This window comes from Balaenoptera ricei, chromosome X (assembly GCF_028023285.1).
Source record: "Balaenoptera ricei isolate mBalRic1 chromosome X, mBalRic1.hap2, whole genome shotgun sequence".
Taxonomy (NCBI): Eukaryota; Metazoa; Chordata; class Mammalia; order Artiodactyla; family Balaenopteridae; genus Balaenoptera; species Balaenoptera ricei.
In genome coordinates, this window is record NC_082660.1 from 122,601,352 (window position 1) to 122,625,220 (window position 23,869).

The 23,869-nt window shown below is 40.6% G+C and overlaps 1 protein-coding gene across 5 annotated transcripts in view; it reads right to left on the reverse strand.

Annotated features, from left to right (window-relative positions):
• Positions 1-3,777: 3,777 nt before the first annotated feature.
• Positions 3,778-23,869, reverse strand: part of FGF13 (fibroblast growth factor 13) — a 523,122-nt gene continuing 503,030 nt past the window's right edge. For all 5 annotated transcript variants that reach the window (XM_059911316.1, XM_059911317.1, XM_059911318.1 and 2 more), the window contains 2 exons: positions 6,429-6,627; positions 3,778-5,179 (listed from right to left, as the gene is read on the reverse strand). In XM_059911316.1, coding sequence (XP_059767299.1) covers positions 5,043-5,179; positions 6,429-6,627 — 336 coding nt within the window. In that variant the 3' untranslated portion in view covers positions 3,778-5,042. The remainder of the gene's footprint in view (positions 5,180-6,428; positions 6,628-23,869) is intronic.

Genomic DNA, 23,869 nt, shown 5'->3' on the forward strand with positions numbered 1-23,869 from the left:
ACTGAAACCTCCGAGAGTAGGTAGCAGGACTCTTTATTCAATGCCCTGCCCGCTACACACACGTGCGAACACACACGCACACACACTATAGGGCAGTGTTTTGTGTGGATTTGGCATGCGGTACGTTGGTGAACGTAATGATGATGTACTTTGAAATGTCCCTAAGACCCAGGAAACTCAAATGTTGTGCAAGCTGTTTTGTTCAGCTGTTTTATATTCAAGGGAAAACTATAGTACAGCCAGCCTTTGAGAACTAATTGAACCTAGTTTTGCAACTTTGAAAGAAGAAAAGAACACTTGGGTTGTAACCATCCAGTTTGTACCAGGGTATTAGTGATGGAGAGGTTTACATATATGAAGAATGTAAAGCTGAACAATTATTTCCAATTGGAGTTCCACTTTATTAATTCCAGTAAGGGAGGGAAATTTCCCCGTTGCTAAAACCCCAGAATCTCTCTTTTTCTGCAAGACTGACTCAGTCTCAATCCATTTGTCCTTGCGTGAATGCTTTCTCCAGGGCTCAGCTACGTGCCGCGCTGCACTGACAGCTTATAAGGTGATAAATATCCACTGAGCCAACGACCTGAGCAATTGACTCCAAGGAGCCAAGCTTTTACTCATTCATCGCCCTTGTACATTTCTCTTACTCTAAGCATTAACTTTACAGAATCGAAAACAAATTATTTTAAGAGTGCACACAATTATTTAGAGTACAGAATGTTGCAGGCATGCTCATTTGTTGTGAGGACACACCTGGGCAATCCTCCTTAGTGAACAGAAGTGTCATAGCTTCAGAAGCCATCTTACTTTATTCTTCCTGGTATTTTTTGAAGTATAGCTGACATATAATATTATGTTAGTTTCAGGTGTACAACATAGTGATTGATATTTTTATACATCATAAAATGATCACTATAAGTCTAGTTACTATCTGGCCTCGCACACAATTATTAAAGTATTATTGGCTATATTCTTTGTGCTGTACATTACATCCCCATGACTTGTTTATTTTATAAGTGGAAGTTTGTACTTCTTAATCCCCTCACGCCCCCTCCCCTCTGGTAACCACCAGTTTGCTCTCGGTACCTATGAGTCTGTTTCTGTTTTGTCTTGCTTTTTTTGTTTTGTTTTTTCCATGTTGTCACAAATGGCAAGATTTCATTCTTTTTCATGGCTAATATTCCACTGTATATTTATATACCACATCTTCTCTATCCATTCATCTATCAGTGGGCACTTAGGTGGCTTCCATATCTTGGCTATTGTCAATAATGCTGCAATAAACTTAGGGGTGCACATATCTTTTTTAGGTTATCTTATTTACATTGTTTTTTTTTCAGTTGAAGTATAGTTGATTTACAGTGTGTTAGTTTCAGGTGTACAGCATAGTGATTCAGTTATACATACATATATATATTCTTTTTCAGATTCTTTAAAATTAGTGTTTTTGTTTTCTTTGAGTAAATATCGAGAGGTGGAATTGCTGAATCATATGGTAGCTCTATTTTTGACTCTTTGAGGAGTCTCTATACTGTTTTCCATAGTGGCTGCACCAATTTACATTCCTACCAACAGTGTAGGAGGATCCCCTTTTCTCCACGGCCTCACAACTCTTATTACTTCTTGTCTTTTTTATAATAGCCATTCTGACAGGTGTGAGGTTAGGTATCTCACTGTGGTTTTGATTTGCATTTCCCTGATGACTAGTGATGTTGAGCATCTTTTCATGTACCTGTTGGCCATCTCTATGTCTTGAGTCCTGGCTTTTTAAACTTGGCTGTCCCAGCCTCCCTACTGAATAGACATATGTCACCTTCCCAGAGGAACAGAGAATCTCTGAGAACTTTCGGGGGCACATCTATGTGTGTGTGTATGTGTGAAGCGACTGATGAGAGACAGAGAGGCAGAGTGTGTGAAACAAAAATTAAAGGAAATATTGGGTTGACATTTGGTAAATTAGTTTAGAATCCTAATACTGAAAACCATCCATTGGGTGTTCTAGAAAGACTTCCTACATGATGACAGAATTGCAGCTGTTACAAACCTCTTCAAGAATGCCCACATAGAAACTGAAACATTGGAACACATGTGGCAGGGCTAATATTTTCAACCATGAGAAATGATACTGAAGTGTGTGTGTGTGTGTGTGTGTGTAATGAAGATGTGTGAAAGTATCACTGTTTGTAGGGAGGTATTTTGGAGGACGATTTAAGTATTGATTTATTTAAACACCACCTTCTGTTAAAAACAACTTGCGGCAGCTCGTTGAGAATGTTGGGACTAAAGGATTATTCCTGGGCATTTTGGCCCCTTCTTATTTATGCCAGGCTTCCCCAAGACACCAAGGTACTGACTTGTTTATGACTAGTAGACCTATGCTATTCCTGAACAATGAAAAAGCAAGAGCCGCAAGCAAACTAATCAATAACCAAACCTTAAAGTCCTTGGAGCAAGAGTGAGACAATGCACTATTTTTCTCTACGGACTGAAAATAAGTGAGACCGAATAGGGGGCAGGGTTGAGCAAGTCTACTTATGGTATATGGTACCCAGGCTCCTGTCCAAGCTGGGCAGGTAGCCTCTTTCACGCAAGCTGGACCTTAGAGCTCTGGCAGGATGAAGGCTTAAGACGGGATCACAAGGTGACTGAGCTGAGCTGGGCTGGGCTAGGAGCTCCTGCTGAATCTGGCCCAGACATCTTAGGAATGGGCAGCCTTCCCTCTGTGCAAAAGCATGCTGCTTGGGGCCCTGGTAACTTTATTTGATGGATGCCCTGAAAAGTGCCAGTCAATTATGTTTCACCTGTTCCTCCACTCTTACCTACATCGACTACTCCGAAAGCATCATAACCAGGCAATGGTAGCTTTGGGGAGCTAGTGAAAAGTCATCAACATTGAAAATGTTTATGGTTACACAAATGTATGCATTTGTCAACTCAACAAACACACACTAAAGATACACGCACTTCATTGTAAGTTTTATATTAAGAGAAAAAACTGCAGGCACTTCCCTGCTGGTCCAGTGGTTAAGACTCTGCGCTTCCAAGGCTGGGGGCGTGGGTTCGATCCCTGGTCGGGGAATAAGATTCCACATGCCGCGCGGTGGGGCCAAAAGATTAAAAATAAAAATAAGAGAAAAAACTGCAAACGAACATTGAACTCTAGTTACAGGTATACATAAGGAATTAGGAGGAAGTGTACAGATGTCTGCAATTTATTTTGAAATGTGTCAAACATAAGATGGATTGATAAATTGATGGATGGATAGATGTATAGTATAGTAATATGTTAATGGTGGAACACAGGTGTAGGTTTACCAACGTTCACTATAAAAATCTTTCAATTTTAATATATGTTTTGAAATTTTAATAAAAAAAGAAAATGCTTATGTTTTCCTTCAGTTCTCAGAGGTGGAAAGGACTTGAGATATTTAGTCCCGTTCCTTCCCTCTACTGAGAGAAATGAGAAACAGAGAGGGGGAAATGACAGTGTGAATGGCAGGGAGGGTACTAGAACATAGGTGTCTTTCGTACAATGCATCACTGAATGGGAATGAGAATTCTTCTGTTCCAATGTGAAGTTCAAGTACAACAACCAGTACAATAACTACACTTTCAAGAGTGTTTGTGTTAATATAAATCTCTAGACTGTAGATTATCTGAGGGCAGGGACCTGATGTACATAATTCAGTGTGTAACAACTCCAGTTTCTACCACAGTTCACGGCACATAATGGACGCTCAATAAATACACGTTGGAGGATTTTTCTTTGAATGAATATAAAGAGTTTATTCGGTGCGTATCTGGGTATACAACAACAAATATTCAACAAATTTTTTTTAACTTTTTTTGTGCACAGGACAGAAAACTGCCTGTACATGCTATGTCCACTTTTGGAACACAGATTTTAACAATTATTAATGCACAAAATCTTACATATCATGCAACTCTATGCCAAGATTCCAACTTTCTTCCATGCAACAGATATGAAGATCTAAATGGAAACCTAGCTAAGTCTTAAACACTTTTCCAGAAGCAGGTATAAGTATATGTTGTTTAGGGGTAACCAGTCTTAACATTTCCTTGTACACAATATTCACACGCCAAATACAATGACAGGAGGACTTATACATACACAGATAAGACATTTCTTATTTTAACAACACAAAAGACAACATCACAGTTCCACAGTTCCTGTCTTTACACAAGAAGCCACAATAATAGTTTAACATGATAACACAAATGGAATTAAGAGAAATCTATACTTGAGGATAATCTTTTTTTTTTTTAAGTAACCTTTACTGACTGGGGTTGACAACACAACACAATTTCTACGCACAAAGTACAGCACAAGAACTTGATCAGAATACTACGACTCTAAAGGAAAAAAAATTTTTGGTAAAATCACAAGAACACTGTTACCTTGAGCCTGAGATGCCAATTCAGCTTCAACCCTGAATTTGGTTGAGTTGGATTAAGTGACACAGAGTCAATAGAACCATTGAATTCCAGAAATCATAAAGTTGTGCTATACCAAAGTAAAGAATACATACGAATCAAGCATAGATTGAAAACATTAAGCCAAGAAAACAACACGGTTCACAGAATTTTGTTTGCCCCTACAAAACAGTGAAGCAGTTAATTTTGTTGTTTTGTTTTGTTGTTTGTTTTTGAAGAACAATGGTGGTCTTTTCAATTTTCTTGGTTGGAGAGCAATTTTTTTAATCAGCATTAGTGCTGTGAAATGTTTTTGGTTTGTCTTCCCCAAAGCATAGGTGAGATCATGAGAAAATTGGGCAGTCCTTCTCCCAGATTTAATTCACTGATCATGCTTGGCACTCTTTTTTTTGCACAAGCTCGATCTAAATTATGGGGCGTTTGTATGGATGAGAAGAAGGTTTGATGGCAGATTAGAGTAGTGAACTCTGCCTTGTTTGTTTGGTAAACGTCATGGACAAATCTGAACTTTTGGGTGAAGGACTGCTAGACTTAACAGCACCTGGAGGTAAGGTTCTGTTACAGAGCCCTTGTTTTGCCCTCACTGGCTACGTTGATTCATTGTGGCTCATGGATTTGCCTCCATTCAGTACGCCGGAGACACTTCTGCTCTTGGTTGGGGTCCCGCTTCCAGATCGGGAGAACTCCGTGAGGTCGTGCAGAGACGGCTCCTTGTACATGGCCACTGCAAAGCACAGAGACACGGCATCAAAGGCCACCACAATGGCCCTCAACTTTCCTTCTGCCCACTAGGCTTCCAGGCTGAAGGCCAAACCTGAAAAATGCCGCTTTCAAGGACTCAGTAGAGAGCGGACTGGACCAGATGAAGCAAAATCCAATCTTGGTACAGAAGCGTGTAGAGAATTCTAATGCCTAATTTCCATCACTGGTGGTTTTAGATATATGAGAGGATTAATGAAAAATGCATTTAATAAGGCTCTTAGAAGTTTAAATATGATCCACAGCATACTGTGCAAGGCAAATATTAAAAATGAAAACATTTTCAAACACGGATTTCTCTCAGACTTTAAAATGAAACTCTCCAAGACTCTAAGTATTAGCACAGTTCTTAATGCAACAAATGGTAACTATTATTGTTGTGCTGTAAATAACAGCCCTGGCTTACGCTTATGGAGCACTTAGAACGTGCCAGATACTGTTGTAAGTGCTTCACGTGTGTTATCTCATTTAATCCACATGCGAATCCCATGAGGCAGGTGCTTTTATCCATATTTTACAGAAGGAACTTGAGCTCAATAATCTGCCCAAGACTATCTGGTTAGTAAAGGCGGAAGCTGGGCTTTGGACCCAAGTAATCTGGCTCCAGAAAATGTGCTGTCAAAGGGCGCTGTGTCGATTTGACTGGATGGTCTGCCCCTCCTGTAAACCGCTCTTCTCTGCCTGGATTTTCTACCGCTTTTCCACCACATCTCACTGCTTCTAACATCCCTACTTCCTGCAGCCCATTCCTCTCCCTCACCCTTTCTCATTTGCTACTAAGCTGCTATTAATGACCAAAAAGCAAAACTATGAATGAATGAAAATTGTTGGGACAATACTGTTGGGCCCTTAGAGAGATGGGCCCAAGGAGCTTTCTGATAAGTGTTAAGTATGCACACATTTTAGCACCTGTGTTTCTGTCCAGGGATCATTTTGGCATAATTTGGGGTTCTTGGCTGTCCTGAGTTAGCAATTAAGCTATTTCCACATAAGAAAGGTGTTACCACATGCAGATATACTATGGAAAAGTTAAAATCAGGAGGTGAGATGCTATTGTCAATGCTTTAGTGTTTTTTTAAGTGTAAAACGTTACTGAATTTTTGTATAAATGCCTTACTATGGAAGAATTGCATTCCACTTTTGAAAGCGTGATAAAGGATTGATTTCAATACCGATACTCATTTAATCTACAGCTGGTATAATATCAAGTTTACCTTTCAGTGGTTTGGGCAGAAAGTGAGCTGCAGGCTTGTTCTTCTTCACATGGTTTCCTTTCATGATCTCTCCTTCTTTGTTCAGACCCAGATACCACCCTCGGCCTGACTGCTGCTGACGGTATATCATTGATGAATATGTCACATAATAATTTTCAAACACCGATTCTTTGAATTTGCACTCAGGTGTGAAATGTTCCTACAAGAGAAGTAAATAAACAAAAGCTCAATATTTATAGCTATGAATTTCATGGAGAACCATATGGTATTATCCTTCAGGAGTTTAGGGCATAACTTTGTTAGAGCTTGTTATGACTGGTGTTCTATTTTAATAGCAGAAACAATTATCATTGGAAACTAAAACTATATATAACATTTCATGTGATGCTTTAGAAAAAGCCCTAAGTGCAAGTGCTACTGATCAATGATTAGCTCTCTTTGTAATAAGGTAATGGAAAAATTAGAACCAGCCACCTAAGTGTAATGTATTAGAAAAATACAGGAGCCAAAGATTGAAAAGACAAGCATAAAACTGCCACATGGAGCTTTGTTCCCTTCGGGATTAAATATGAGAAAATAAACATCCGATCCTTGTACTTAATTTTCATAGATTATCCAGTTACTATGTACTATAAATTTTCAATTGCTCCAGGCTGAAATCTGTGTTATACTGTTACAATGCTTGCCTAGATTTCTAAAGAGATGCTACAAAGAAAGACTACCTTTTACTTTTAGATAAACCAAATTGATTTTTTTTTCAGATCATTGGACTTTGACTTAAAAAGAAAAAAAAAATTCCCTCATCACCCCATCCTTGCCTTACAGTAACATTTCACACAAATCAATATAGAAACAAGGAATTTACAGTAATTCTACAAGCAGACATGAGAGAGCAGGCCAGGAGACTTTGAACCCGGCAATGTGATTTCCTGCCATGTACGTGGCCATGTTTTCTTTGGACTTGCCCATACAAAAGAAGGGTTCCTGACCCAATAGACTGTTTTTGAAAACAAACAAAAAAACCCAGAAAACCTTCGTTCAAGTTTTGCAATATGTGTATGTATGCAATAAACAGCTATTTAAAATATCCATTTATAAGCAAAGTGAAATGAACAGCAGATTTTAATCTCTAAGTAATGCATAGAGTAGCAGTGGGTCCACTTGGAGTAAAAATGACGAGGAAAATGCGAAGTGAGCTACATGTGACAGTGGCACTAAGGAAGCCATTCGATTTGTACTATTTTGCTGAGATATTATCAGGAATAAGTTTTGATAAAACCCTGAAAAAAAACCCCACCTTGCAATAAAAATATTGCAAGCTTTCTGGACACCTGTCTTTTCTGAATGATGTCTCCATGGTCCTACCTTCCTTCATGTCAGATAGCATTCCAAGCAAAGCACACTATCTGGGCAACAGACAGTGATTCACCATCAGAGGATCACTTCAGCAAAGAGGGACAGATTCCTCAAAGGAGGCAGCCTTTTTCTTAAAGTTAAATAATTGAACACTTTTTTCTGGAAATCCACAAAATCTGTTTCACTCAGTAATCTCACTGGTTCCCCCATCTGGCTCCCAGGGTGCACGGATCAGAGTCATCTTTTGGGATAATTTCAGCCTAGGGGCATACTTGATAGAGCCTCAGAAGATTCACACAAATTCAACCTACTCAAGAAGCAATGTACTTCGAAGGCAACTATCACGTGGTAGGAACGAAAGTGTTCTATTTATGGGCTGTGAACGCTCCTCTTTGTAGAATTCTCAACATAGGGAAAGCCAAGGTATGTCTACAAAGAAATCTGACTAAAAGAGTCTCCATGTGTCCTCTAGGGATGAGGACAGTTGTATAGAATGTTGGTTTCGCCTTGCCTAGCGTAAAATGACAACCTGATGTGGCATTTAAAATTCTCCACTATCCAGGGACTTCCCTGGCGGTCCAGCGGTTAAGACTCTGCGCTTCCAATGCAGGGGGGCGCGGGTTCGATCCCTGGTCGGGGAACTAAGATCCCACATGCAGCGCGGTGCGGCCATAAATAAATAAATAAATAAATAAACAAACAAATAAATAAATCTTCACAACTCAGTCGCTACCATGCCTTGTCTCCACCACAGAACCATGTGTGCCTTTGTGCCTTTACAGACGCCATTCATGTCATTTCTGTACCTCTCTACCTGCTGGCTTTCCTCTCATTCCTCAAGGTCTAGCTCAAATATGACTGCTCCTGGAATCATATATGATCTCTGCCAATCAGAACCGATGACTCTCATATTTGTGCTCCCGGAAACTCTATCTACATCTCCAGCATGGCCCCGTGACCCAGGCATGTGCATTCCTTGCTCCAGAAGGCAAGGAATTTGTATTATTTCTGAATCCACCTTCCAGTCATAAAGGACTGGTCATACTGTCTAGCACATAGCAGACCACTTGGTCATTGCTTACAGGATCTGCATTGCAGAGATTCAGATTGAATTCAGAAATTCCAGGATTCAGAAGTATCAACCAGTAAAAAGTCTGCAGGGAATTTCCTGAATACCATAGAACGAAATCAGCTGTGTATAGAAGGAGGTTGTCATTGCAGGGACAGATCCTGCATGTGTGACTTCGTAACCGTTCAGAATAATAGATACTACACAGATACCGGCACCTACAACATGAGGAGGAAAAAACTCGGCAATTGTTACAACTATTGGAAAATGGCAAGGAAGGACTCAATGAACTGAATGCTCTGTCACATCCTGGCAATTTCTTAGTCATCACCACTAAATTTGGACTCAAGAACTCAGTAGAGAGGGAGGAAAATGAGGCCAAAAAAAGAATGTTGAAGCCACCAAAGGAGTGTTCTGTTCTCTGTGTGTGACACTGTCATTTTATCCAGTGCTGGAAGGAATAGGCAGAAGAGGCTTGATTTTTATCAAATGTAGAAAGATGTGAACATCCCACCCAATACAGGAAGGGCCACCAAAGGGAAGAGGGGTGCAGCTGCCTCTCTCTGTCTCAGCAGTGGTTCACAGAAATAACAGAAATTGGATCGGACCCTAACCAGAGAAGCCCTATTCAGAGAATACCAGGTAGACATCTGGCAAGGAATCAATCTCCTTTGACTGACCTGAAGCTGATTATTAGCGCTCTCGAAAAAGGTACCGTAGTGGCCTTGATACATAGTAGGCACTAAATAGAGGCAGTAGTCATTGTGCTCTGCATTTAATATGCATTAGATAAATACCTGCTATCAGAATAAATGAATTAAAAAGATGTCAAGCATTCCTTGCACAGCCACTAAGAAATTATTTGGCATGAATACAAAAGAAAAGGCGCTTTATATCTTCTAACCTTTTATGCATCGATTTCTCTTAAAAGTTGTTTATCTCTCTTGCATATCTATACTAATTTCAGAGGAATAATGTTAGTAATGTTCAGAGGAATAACTCTGAAAAAAATATAGATATTCAATCTCTCTAAAATCTCTTCTCTGTAATCATCATCTCTATTCCCCTTAAAGTTCAAGGTTAGTTTTTTTCTCAGTGAATATTGAACTTTTTATCCAAGGAATCCATACTAGTTAGTTACAGTGATCATACTTTGGGTGACGAATGAAGAATCTACATTTGCAGAATGAGCAGATCCAGGAGCAAAACCTAATACCTCTCTTTTTTACCAATTTACTTACTATTAAGGGCAAAATAGTTCTTTGGAGGTTGAAATACCACTGACAAGAAGAAAACATTTGAAACCCTCAACATCAGGTCAATAGAGCATATAGGAGAATACTTACAGCTACAAATGGTGATGGTCAGCTGCCCTTATCAGGACATACCTCCACACAGACTTTGAGAGGCAAGAGAATAAGGCATTAACGCAATCAGTAACATTGGATATATGCAAAGAACCCCCAGATACAATGGTGTGCTACAAAGCATTTTGGCCCAGAACAAAGGCTCTGGACCTGGGTAAATTGCTATCCTCTTTAGGGTCAGAAGAAGCAACAATGCCTTGAGTTGCCCCTGGCACCAAGGGCAAAGTATGGAGGAGATGCGTAACTCTCCGGCCTCCTGGAGCTGGAGCCAGTTCAGAAGAAGCATGGGCTGTGATGGTGGCTTCCTTGAAGGGAGCCAAGTAAGGGCCTCGTCACTCAGCAGGTGATGTGCAACTGTATCCTCAATAGCCATATCCAAAAAGGTGAGCGCTCAAAAACATCTGTATGTCATGTACGCCATTCCCGTGCCCTAAACACATCTACGATAGCACAGTACACACACCACGACTAAGTGCCTTCCTGATTAAAAGAAGTCATTCGGCAAACATAGGCCTTAATAGCAGGTTTTTCATACTTTTGCCCCCTGCTTTTGTATTTTCAGCTATGCTACCAACAGATAGGGTGGCAGGGTTTCACTTGAGTCTGTACCTCAGTAGGCTTTGAGGAGCGCCATGACTATTCTGGCCGTGCCATGCAGCATGCGGGATCTTAGTTCCCCAACCAAGGACTGAACCTGTGCCCCCTGCCATGGAAGCGTGGGGTCTCAACCACTGGACAGCCAGGGAAGTCCTGCCATGACTACTGTGAACGTTTCCTTTGAACACATTTCTCTCAAAAGAAATCTTTTTTAAATGCGTTGCGCTGATTTCCTTGGATCTCAAGAGAGCAGCAGAGTCTGCTCAGGTTGTCCGTACATAAAATGGCAACACTGAGGTCCTAGACTGTTGAACAAAGCCTGAACATTGAATATAAGCTTTCACATATGTATACGCTATGTCAAGCGCACAAATCCTGGTAGAGGTGAATGTTTCTCAATACATTTTGTTCTATTCACATGTAATATTTTCATTGGCATCACAGAACACAGAAAAACAGTTTAGACATCGATGAGTGAGCGTTTAAAGAAACTTTAAAAAATGAACCTAGTGAAACATGATTTCCTCTTTTCAGCAGGTGCTATAAACACATTATAACTGATCTATCTCTCCCTTTAATCCTCTCACTTCCTTCTCTTTTCCTCCTCTCTTCTGGCCACATTTTCAGTAGCCTGAAGATCCAATTAATTTAACAATCACTGCCAATAGCAAGGGTCACTCTTCTAATTCTCAGCCACGTTCTGATGACAATCAATTTTCTAGATTTAAAGTTAGCAGGTTATTGAAGCAGGTCTGACTTGTGTGCGTCAATTATTCCCCAGCCTAAAGAAAATAATATGCAAATTAAAATTAGATTTTCAACTCTGTTAAGAAAGAAAACAAAATAGAATCTTTAAAATATGGGGGGTGACACTGTAACTACCTATATTCTCTATATAAGCTTCCCCTCTATCGGTGATTTCAAAATCCAGGATTAATTATTATATTCAGGATTTTGATGTTCTCTCCCAGGGTATATTTGATGTGAATGAACTTCATTATTACTAAGATCAAAGCGCGGGAAAGGAGAGGTTGGGGAAGAGGGAATCAATACTTAGCCAGTGCACTGTAGCTAAACAAAATTATTAATTTAGGATAAACAGAGTTTGGTTTGTTCACTCAGATATCCTCTGGACTGTGGGATACTTGAGGGCAGCTCCTAGCATGGGGCCTGGCTTAGAGTCAATGATCAATATAACTCTGGTGAAATAAATAACGGAAAGAATGGAATGTCATAGGAAGAGGACTTGGGAGCTAGCTTATACAGATCCAAAAAAGGGTTAAACGTGGCGGGGTATGAATAGAGGGCTGTTTTAGAGGCGAGACTGACAAGTCAGGACTTGCCTGCCAGGGCAGAAAGAGTAGGTGATAAAAGGAGGAAAGCAGTCTACAGATAAATTCAATTTAAAAAACTGGAGAGGGAGGGAGAGAGGGAGGAGAGAGGGAGGGGTGGAAGGGAAGGATGGAGGGAGGGAGGTGGAGAGGGAGGAAGAGAAGGGGGACCAATAAAGATAAAACTGATGCTGCAGCTGCAAGAATAAAGAGATTTCCTGGTAACCAAGATATAAGCATTAGACTGATACTCTTGGTCTTCGGGTTCGCAAATAGCAGACATTGCAACTAAATTCTATTAACTTGATTTTTGTAAAATGGTGGTGGGGGGGGGGGGCGGGGAAACACCTGACCTTACAGGATGGACGAGGAGCCAATGAGATGATGTATGTGAGAGAAGCTCTGAAAATTGTAAAGCTCCATTCACATGAAACGTGGGATTACTCTGATAATACATGCCCAGAAAACCAAGGCAAAATAAATAAATTCTCTCTTCTTTTCGAAGTTCTTTTCACCCTGGAATCAATTTCTAAAGAAAGGATCTGCCTATATGTGTTTTATTAACACGGAGGGAGATAAATTCTACCAAAAATTAGGACTGCACATGAATGTCACTCAGTGTTCAGTGTTCTCCTCCAAGCTTGGTTCCCCGAAAACTGTTTTGCTTCCTTCCATTTGTCATTTTGGTCTGCAGTCGGCTGAAAAGGCTGTAGTGCTTCAAGCCACAGCACTAAAGAAATGAAGCGCTGAAAAATGGGCTTCGTGAAATACCACGCCACAAAATGACTTCAAAGTACCCATGCTAACTGGCAACCATTTGTAAAGAAACACAGATTATAATTAAGAATATGCACATGGGACTATTTCTCCTCATATGGTTATAGTGAAATTTCTTGGTAGCAGTTTTGTATTCCAAGATATCTAGTAGACATTTTCATTTACCTTATGTTGAGCCCACAAAATAGGGCAGCGGAGTATTGCTTTTTCTCAACTCTTCACAAACAAAAAATGAAAAAAAAAAAAATTAATGAGTTTGTCAACCGATGCCCTGTTTAAAACAGAATTAGGATGCAGATATGACCACATTTTAGCCCTGGGGTTCATTGAGTCCTTTGTATTGGCTTGTTCTGGATTGTCATATATTTCTGTAGAGCAGTCTCATGCAATGTCAAATTTTACAATTTGTTTTATAAAATACACTGAAATAAGCTACAATAAAGCAGGAGACAAAACAAAAACACCATATCCCTTACAGAGCCTAAGAGGGGTGATTTTTGTTGTGATAAAAAATTACATGATCCTAAGGCCTCACTCAGCTCCAAACCTGGTCAGCAGATACATTTTGAAATGGAAGTAACTTGCTGAGACTTGTGACAAAGAAGAGGGACAGGCCATACGTCTCCAGGGTTGTATAATTGGCCCAAGGCAGTGTCAGTCTGACCCAAGCCTTGCAGAAGAATACAGATTGGTTAAGAATCCAATTAGCAGAAGATGGATTTCATTTTACATATGTTACAGAGACTGTGGCCATCATATTATTTTTTTTTAATCTTACTAGATTAAATCTTGCTGTTGAACAGAAATCTGTGGAAAAGCATTTTTTTCAACTGAAGAACACTTCTCTAAAGTGAGTAATTCTCTCCAACTTTTTTTGTCTATTATGTGTATTAACTCGTGATGTTGGCTTTTCTTATAAGCAGGGCTGACCTATGTGTTTTGAAAGGGGAATCAAACATCAGATATGATTTCTAAAAATAAACTTTCCTGTCTTTTGGCTGGTTACTGGAATTAATCTGTGACCATTAGCTAACTATTCTCCGTTACTGTGAAGAAGCTTTCTAACTTGTGGCAAGATTCCTCTGTATAATAACTTCACAGGGGGATCTAAGCCCATTGGCAAGAGAATGACTTTGGAACTATTTGTAGTCAGCGAGAGAATAAGCTTAGTAGGTTGTATCCTTTTAAATAGCTCTTCCAAGCTCCTGTCCAAAAATTCAAAGCCTGGGAACTCTGAAAACTTTTCCTAGACATCCAACAAACTGTCATGCAAAGGAGAAAGGTTCTTTCTGCGTAGATCAATTGAAAAAACTCTGGCAAGGTAGGTGGCCTATTAAAAATAAAATCATACCCACGTGGGTGCATAGCTTGTTCTAGTACTGCAGGCAATTGTGAAGGTGGTAATTCTGATTTGTACTGGATAGCGGTTGTGTTAGATTTGATAGGGTCTGTCTCTGTAGAAGAGAGTCATTTACAATTGCCAGGAGTCTACTTCTTCAGAGACTTTCAAAGAAGACTTCTTATTTTTTCTCTTGCACAGGAAGGAAAGCAGTGCCACTGCTCAGAAGGAAATCACTAATGCCTGCTTTCCACTGCAAACCAGAAAACCTGGAATCACAGGGCAGGGTGCAAAGGCCTCATCTATAAACCAAGGATGAGAAAGATGTCGTAGAGGGCTATTGGACTGCCACATCACATAACACCTGCAAATGACTTCTGGGGATAGGAAATCTTACAGAGTCCTCTTTCTATATAGAGAGCACATTTCCACTAACACTTGCCCCTTGGAAGGAGCTAATGAAAGGGTGCTTGCGACAGTCACCTACCATGAGTCTGAGTAGTACTCAGGGGTAGTCAGGGGTAGTCAGTAGTACTCAGGGGTGGTCAGGGGTAGTCAGTAGTATTCAGGGGTAGTCAGTAGTACTCAGGGGTAGTCAGTAGTACTCAGGGGTAGTCTGTAGTACTCAGGGGTAGTCAGTAGTACTCAGGGGTAGTCAGGGGTAGTCAGTAGTACTCAGGGGTAGTCAATTCATTAAGTTAAGACTCAAATGGAAGAATTCATTCTCAACTACTCCTTACCCCGAGAGCCTAGGCCCCTTTGCGTATATAACGGTCTGACTTAATCTCGACAGCAGGCCTCTGTACCAGCTTCAGAATGGCCTGAGAGAGGAGTTCTACCACCTCACAAGTGAGAAAGCCACAGGAAAGAAGCCCTTAACAAGCCATTCCCTTATGAACTCAATTGCAAGTGCGCCTTTTCACCCAAACAGTCACTGTGCAGACAAGAGCTGTGATGTCAGTTCTCTTCTCAATGGACAGTTCCAACATTGGCTGAAGGTTCAGCCCTTCCTCCGATTCGTGTGCCCTGGCTCTCTGAACACCAAAGAGCTCTGTTCAAACCTGCCTCTTCCACCTTCCAGATTTCTGACTTTGGGCAATTTACCTGGGCTCTGATCTTGCATCTCTAAGAGGAGAATAGCACCACGTGCCTCCCAGGGAGGACTGCAGAGGGCATGGAAAGCAGCTAGTGTACGTGTAGGTGCTCGCAGACTGCGGGATCCCTTGCCTTGACTTAATTTTCTGTTCATGTGACAGCTAGGAGAGTGTAGCCTCCTCCCCACCCCACTCCCAACTTGAAACTGGTATGAAAACTAGTGGTTGTCAACGCAAACAAACGGAGTAGAGAAGCAGCTTTCCGGTTCACAGAGAGGTTCACGTTACACATGAACTGTACGGGTGAGGATTGCTTTCGTTGTGATTCCTTTGCGAGGCTAACAATACATGAGCTCTTAATTTGGGGCTTAAAATATCCTAGGATTCTAAAATTTGAATTACTGTAATGTGTATCAGTGAACCCACATGATATTAAAGAGATTTGTGAACTAATCCAGTATTAATGGCCCAAATGACATCTACATGTCTCATTTTAATTATTATGCCACAAAAGTACAACATTATGATCTCATTTCTTTTGTTCTAAACCAGTGTTTTTGCTAGTTCTACTTTCATAATGCAGGTTACTAATAACAACAATACTGAAAAATCTAATAGTACCTTATGTTTAAGCAGCGCCTACTTTTAAAGTTTTCTACAACTGCTTAAACAGTTTTGGCAGTCGAATGACAGATAAGGGACAGTTTAATAATGATGATGATAAGAAAGGTAATGATTACAATGGATTTGGTAGACCTTTTTTTTTTAACAGTTGAAGAAATGAAACCAGAGATATTAATACACTGGAATCTGGCTTTCACACTTTCTTTTAGAGAATGAATCCAGAGCAGGGAAGCAGCTCCTTCCAGAGGAAGCTGAAATCTGTTTAAGGTAGCTGGTGCTGACACGTGAGAGACCCTTATTTTAAGGCAACCTGATCTCTAAGGGCTGAAAAACACCGAGGACCCAGCAGTGCTAACTGGCCCTGGGCTGCAGAGGGAAGGAAGAGCTTTAACTCAGAGCACAAGCCAAGCCCGCCAGCCGGTCTGCCACCGGCTTCTCCGCCAGGCCAGGCAGCTTCCCATGGATCTTACGTAAATGTGTCCATGGAACATTCTCCTAGCTCATGCCATGAAAACTTCATTCTTCTACTGCAAAATATTCATCTCTGAATCTCAGCACACTTGGGTTTTTTTCCTTTTTTTTCTTTTCAGGGACCTCTCTACACTCGGAGTTTTTAGGGGATGACCCCAGAGCAATTTTACTGAAACTAGGCACAGAGGTGGGTAACGGTAAAACCAGCCTAATCAGAGTCCTGCGTGCGTGCATACGCTCGCAATAGAGACAGACAGACCGACAGACGGGGGTGGCAGACAAAAAGAGAACCAGAAGTGAACACAGAGAAAGTCAATGCGATGATTTCTTCTCTTTCCCAATTCTGTAATCCTGTGGCCTTTGAGAAATGCCACCGTACAAGGGGGAAGGTGGGAAAGTGAGCCATCTCACTTGTCGGAGAAAATCTGTTTCCTGTCCCAATTCCCAGGTGTGCTCAGACCTCAGGGTAAAATCTGAGAAGCCACCTAGGGCGGGTTGTTCTTCTGTTAGTATCTATAGTTAGTATCTATAGAGGAGCCTGATAAGCGAATAAACCTATTTCTTCCTCGAGATTTTCCTGTGTGTAATGTACATCCATCTCCGAAAGAAAAGAAAAAGGGAATCCAGGTCTTTCGAGAAACTCAGGATGAGTGCAAAGTTCATTAAAATAAGATACTTTGAAATATGAACGTTGCTATCATAAAGTGAATTATATTTTCATAAGAGGAATGTAATGCTCAGATGTGTAGCTATGGTGCAGTAAACAAGACAACGGTTCCCTATTTATGACCAAACTGTGGTCACCTGTGATGCCGTTTATTACAATCATCACCTGATATTATGGTTAGGGAGAAACCACTGCAGGGAAGCCTGAATTCTAAGAACGCAATGCTTTACAGGAGTGTTTAGACCGAGTATCCAGCTACAATTCATAAATGAGCTTTTGATAGCTTAGTTTAAATTAAATTTGGTCTGTTCCAGATTTCCTGAAATACTGCAACATTTTTAGATTAATTTTTTAAAGGCTTTTGATGACATTCAATTTTGAGATAGGCAAATTACAGTTCTTTATCAAAATATGCAATTTCAATTTTCAAATATTTGTTACCTTAAGTATTACCGGAGTTTGAAAACACAATGCAAGAATATAATATAAACTCCGAGGATATATCAAAATGATTAATACTTCATAAGCTGTGCACAACCATGACCTGTTTGCAATAATTTTCAGCTTCCATTTTCAACAGTGTAGACTGTTAAAGCGTTTGCGTGAGAATGCAAAATATATAAATTATCCCTGCAGGGAACACTTAAAACTTCAGGTAATTATATAGCATAGAAGTGACTTCAAAGAACTCCAACAAAATAACAAATAATTCTACAGTCACCCTTTAAAATGCTTATTATTCTGTGTTACCAGTGATCTTGACCACTAAAATCCCTCTCTTTACAATTATATTCACATTATCAATTCTTGCTTTGTTCTCTTACCATCAAGCTCTTACAGCTGGCCCTGAAAATTTGCATGCTGTAAAAGCTGAACTAGACAGCTAGTAGAGATGAATTCCCCAGTTATATCCATGCTGTGAACAGAACCATAACACCCCCTTAATATATCTTATCATTGCACTTTTATACTAAACACGCATCCAAATCAAGTCCTATTTTTTACATTCCTCCTGTTCAAAATCTTTTAATGGCTCCCTGCTGCCTACAGGATAAAATCCAAACTCCCTGGCCTGGTGTTCAAGGCCCTCCACAATCGCGCACATGTGTTCCTACAACTTTAGCATAAGATTCCTCCAATCCAGCCAGATTGGAGAAGTAAGGCCAGGACCAAAAGGAGCAGAGATTTTTCTTATGAATGGAAAAATATCTCCTCCAAACCAATTAGTGTGCTTCGGAAGCTGGGATATTCACTGTGATTAGAGAGAATTACTGGGTCACGGGGAATACATAACTAATCTCTCTTGAGTTGCTTTCTTAGGCTCTGCATCCTTCTTAATTTTTTAATTCAAACAAATGCCTTGCACTTCTGGAACATCCGAGCAACCTCGTGTCATGGTTCCACGCACTGTGACTTAGCAGGGGCTGCCCCCGGGTATGCAATTCTCTGGGGGCCACTTGCTAATAATCGGCACCTCTTCCTTTCACGGCACACGGAGGAAAAAGAGTCAAACGTCAGCATGCCAGGAACCTCCAGGCTCAGCTTCGGCTGGAATGCAAAAGCACTTTACAATTGATTGTTTCTGAAGACTTTTCACAGTATCGAGGAAGAGGGTAATGAAATTGTATCTGAACAGAAGGAAGCTAAATTATTTATCTCATACTAATTTATACCAGATGGCTGGTGATGAAAAATCTATACTGGCAAATCTGCTGTATATATTACTTTAAAGATAATCAAGGGGGCTAAAACTTTAAATGGTCACAATATATTTGGGTTTAGTTTTATGGCTCCTATCGATTCCATACATAGGTTCTTCTACGTGCACGTGATTGGGACATGATAAATCGTATCACCAAGTCATTAGAAGCTGCGTCATCTATTCATGAATTACATCAGCAGTTGGATTGCTTCTCTTTTTTTAACCCGCAGAGAGAACACATTTGGGATGTTGCCACACGAGGGTGCCTACTATATCCCTCTGCATCAGGAGGGTGCAAACGACACTCCTTCCCCAAGAGAAAGAGAAGGAGATGGCCCTTCAGCGAGATCACAGCCCTCAGAATGAAACTCCCTCACTGAGCTTCAGGCAGAACCGGTTAAATGCTGACTTCCGACTACAATAAACAGTTGATGACTGGAAGGGAGATAGGGTGTACCAGATGTACATCCTTTTCCTTTTCTGCCCAAGTTATGTCTCCTGGGAGAGGGCTGTATGGGTTCAACATCCAATTTGGGCCTGTCGTGGATCCATTTCCTCTCTGCTCTGAAGCCCACCACTGGAGAAAGCCCACCCTTGTTCTTTGGCTGACTCTCAAATGCCAATAGTTCAGGAAAGGATGGAAGACATTCAATTACACGTGCTGGTTCATATCAAACAAACCACGTTCACATGAGCCTAGCTACTCGATACCGTTCTCCAGGTAAAGCAGGTAAAACTTCTGGCCCCGGAAAGGAATTGGTTTGTGTACAGAATCCCAAAGTATGATTCGCCTAGTGAATCAGAGCTTCTCTGAACAACATCTTTATATAATGTTTATTATTTTGCAGAATGTGCAGTATCATCTCTGGTTGACTTATGAAGACCGATTATCTTACGTAATTATGGGGGTTGTATGCCTTCAAGTCAACAAAGATTTTTTGAGTGCCTATCGCGTGCACCATTTTTCCTAAACTAGATGCCGATACTCACGGTGCTTTAGCACTCTGGGGAGAGCAATTGCTGTCCCCCAACAGCTGTCCAAAGAGCACTTCCCAAGCTGCAGCCAGAACTCATGCAGTGCCCCCAAGTGTGTTCTTACGGTGAGAGACAACAGACCAAAATTGAGTTCCATAGTCTATTGTGGCCAAGCAAGATACAGACCTACTGTGGGTGAATACCTTCCCACTACGATAACCTGATTGAGCATTTATCGCATTTGCAAAGGATTCATTTAGTAATTTCATCTGTTACAGTTAAGTGGTCTATTGTCAGCAGCAGCAGCAGCTAAGCATTTACCAATCTCTGAAAAAGCATGACCATCCCAGGTCAAGGTATAGACTAGAACGGTAATAGCTTATGTTGAAACCTAAAAACAAATCCTTCAGAATCACATGAGAATGATCAAAGTTGCCACTGTGATATTACCTAAAGGAACATAGAACCCGTACATTCTATGACTAGCCAAACTCGAGTTAATTTAATCATAGTAACTAACTGCAAGTGATACTGTACACCATCTGCCAATATAAGATAATAAGGCTCCATTGTTAAATTGCTGTCCTGCACGGCGAGGTTACTAGTACTCCAATCGCCAGCAACAATATGCTGTAAACACACTTTGGTGTCGCTGAAGTTATACTTTCTGCAATTCTGATTTAGTGAAAGAATGTTTTCCGAAGCCAGATATTTGCAGAAAATCAGGGAAAAGGCATGAACAGGGGGGCTGTGAGCTAAGTGACCAGAATAAAAGACAGTACAAATACTCCTTTCAGTGAACACTAACAGAGTTTCAAATCTCAGAGCTTTGGGGGTGACTCCATAGGCCATGCCCAGTTGTCAGGGACTTTGCTAATTTTCTAACGTTACAAAGAACCAGGAGGGGACAAATCAAATGGATGTGACGCCATCAGAACTTCGGTGTTTAACTTTGCGCCAACACATCAAATTACCGGTGCGGTTCCAATGAGAAAGCAGAGACGGGTGTGTACACAGCAACCTGTCACTAAAGGACAGACGTAAACACAAAGTCGGTGTGAGAACTGCTGCAGATTACATTTTGTCTTCTTAGCAACATTAACTCTCTGTTCTTTTAAATAGTCTTAACGTTTATCCAAAGTTGCTTACTGTATTTTGAGTGAGCAATAATAGGTTCGATTTTCCCTGAGCCTGAGTCACAGCCTGGTAGTAAATTAGCTGCTCAGGAAGGTGCGTTACTTCCTTGAGGCCACTGAGCCATCATTTAAGGCATTAAGGCTTGCTTTCGTTTATCAAGATGCTACTGACTCACTTCAGCAGGAGCTGTTTTTCCTGCACTGCTGATGCCTGAGTTAAAGGAATGTACTCGTTTCTTTTCCTCCTTGCATTATGGATGGGATGGATTGCGCTAATGACACATTCTTGTCAACTGCATTGTGACCCATGGAGCACATGCCCATGATGTTTATTCTGCAGCTGCAGAACAAAGCGAAGTCCATGAGGGCTGGGGGAGACCGTAGATTCCTCGATAGCACCCTCTAATTGACTGTGTTAGTGGCCACTAGCGCCATAAAAGCCACCCTTGTAGTAAAACAATAGTTTACCACATGAGGCAAATCCTGTCGCTCCTCTACTCAACACCCTCCAATGGCTTCCCTTCTCAAGAATCAGAGGCAAACTCCTTACCTTGGACAATAAGGTCATATGTTATCTGATCCCAGTTATTGATACTTCTCTATTCTCGTCTCTCACTTACCCTTTTTTTTTTTTTCACTTTATGTCAGTTACACTGGCTTCCTAGCTTGTCCCTTGAACATGCCAACCATATTCTCACCTAAGGGCTTTTGAATTTGCTGATATCTCTGTCTGGAATTTTTTTCCTTTAGATGTCCACCTTAACAGAGAGGCTTTCCCTGACCACCCTATATGAAAGCTGCCCCTATCTCTCAGCATGCCCTGTCCCCCTAACCCTGCTTGTTTCTTCTCCAAAGCAAATTATGTATGAATTTGTTTATATCTACTTCTGTCTACCTGCTCTAGAACATAAGCTCCATGAGGACAGGGGCTACGCTTTGTCCATTGTTGTATTCGAGTACTTGGAACAGTGCCTCAAGCTCTGCATTCACACCATAAAAATTTGCTGAATGAATAGATGGATGAATTCTGGTGGCGTGATAAATTGAAGGGACAAGTTAGTCCAGATTATTAAGGTCTCTGCATAAGTATTAAAGAATTAGATTTGTCATAAAATGATACTTTGGCTCCTTTGAGGTACAGTTATTGGGGCGTTCATTTTCACTGTGGTTATGAACTGCATTATAATTATAAACCAGCAACTCTACCCGGAGAAACAAAATAAATCTTTACTAACATTCTTCTGAACTATACATGAAAGGCTATTCATAAAAAATGGTAGGTCAAGATGAAAGGAAATAGCTAAAGAGAATAATACCTTTGAAAAGTGTGCCAACAGGTAATTAATCATTGAAAGCAGCAAATCCTGATGGCTAGTAAATTTCAAGGGCTTATCTTGTAACATATGAAAGTGCAACCTTCTCCTCAACATATTAGAAATGTCAGTTCATTGTACTGAACAAAAGAATAAATGAAGAATAAGTCTTTCCCAAGAAGATGCTATTATTTTTGATGATTTCATTAAAATACATTAAATAAAGATTAAAACACTAAAATATCAAGAAGAGTTTAGCTAGGGCCCTAGTGCTTCACTCTGATGTGTTTTTCATGGGGGTTTAATGCCTGATATGACTTGTGCTTACATTGCCCCGTGTAGAGCACAGGCATCTCAGGCTGAACAGACGCAGTGTAGAAGGGTTCACATCTCATTTCCTTGCCGTGGACCACATTTTGTCTTCCACTTACCGAAACAAAGATAATGATCTTTAAAGAAAGAGGGATGTTAAAGAAGAAATGCCACAACTTGCTAATTAAGTACAATGGGATAGATAGAAAAACCACTTCAGTACCACACTTTAGATGTTGTTTAGAGAAAGGAATAATTTGGAAGGAAGCACAGTGAAGGAGAAAGAAAAAAGAATGGTTTAATTGTGAATACACTTTGCATAAATAAACATTTAAATTTGTCAACAGCAATGAATGCAAACCTTACCACTATTCCACTCACTGGATGACTGTAGGAGACAAGCGGGAACATCACCACCCCGCTGCAATGTGCCTTGCTTAATATGGACTCAGAAGGAACTTTATCTAACCAAATGCCTGGGATGGTTTTGCCAGTAGTAGAGGTTCAGGGCCCTGATCCAGGTGTAATGAAGAGGTTTGGCTGTATTCCCTGTGAGATAGTCTCTTTCGGATATAAACTAATGGACTAGATACTGGAACCTTATAAAATAAAGCAACATGCATATTAGGCCTCTAGCTGTTCTTTTCATGGAAACTGGTTTTTAAGATATGCTCACTTCAATCAAACGTCTTGGCCTGTTGATCTTGACACACAGGGAAAAGGAAAAGTGGATAAACAATCCTAACTAAAGGCTAATGGCAAATAGCAGCCCAGAACTGTCGTACTTTCCACTCTCTTCTTCTTCATTTTATGTTCTATATTAAGGCAACTTTGCACACTGGTTGAGAAAATAGGTTTTCAAGTCAGACGGTGGCCGAGCACAAATTAGAACCCAGGTCTGTCTAACCGGGTAACTTTGGGCAAGTACTGTAACCTCTGGCCTTAGTTTCCTCACCCGTAAAATGGGAAAAAAAATTTTCTTCACAGGGTTGTTGGGAGGATTAAATAGGTTAAGATTTGTACTAGGCTGCCTAGCCCATAATAAGGAAGAGAATTTTCTAAAGCAAATGTTTTAAATTCAGGAACGAAGGGCACTATTGTAGGACACTGGCATTCATATAAAGCACAATTACTCTGTGCCTGAATAAAACATCGGGGCAGTGTTGGCTGCTAACAAAGTCGTGTCACTCCCCTGTGCGAACCAGAGCGGGGCTGACAATCAACTCACGCCTGCGGTCACCATCACATCTGCTTCGGGATGGTTTAGGCGTTTGGTTCTGAAAATGGGGTGGTGGCAGGTACTGAAATTCT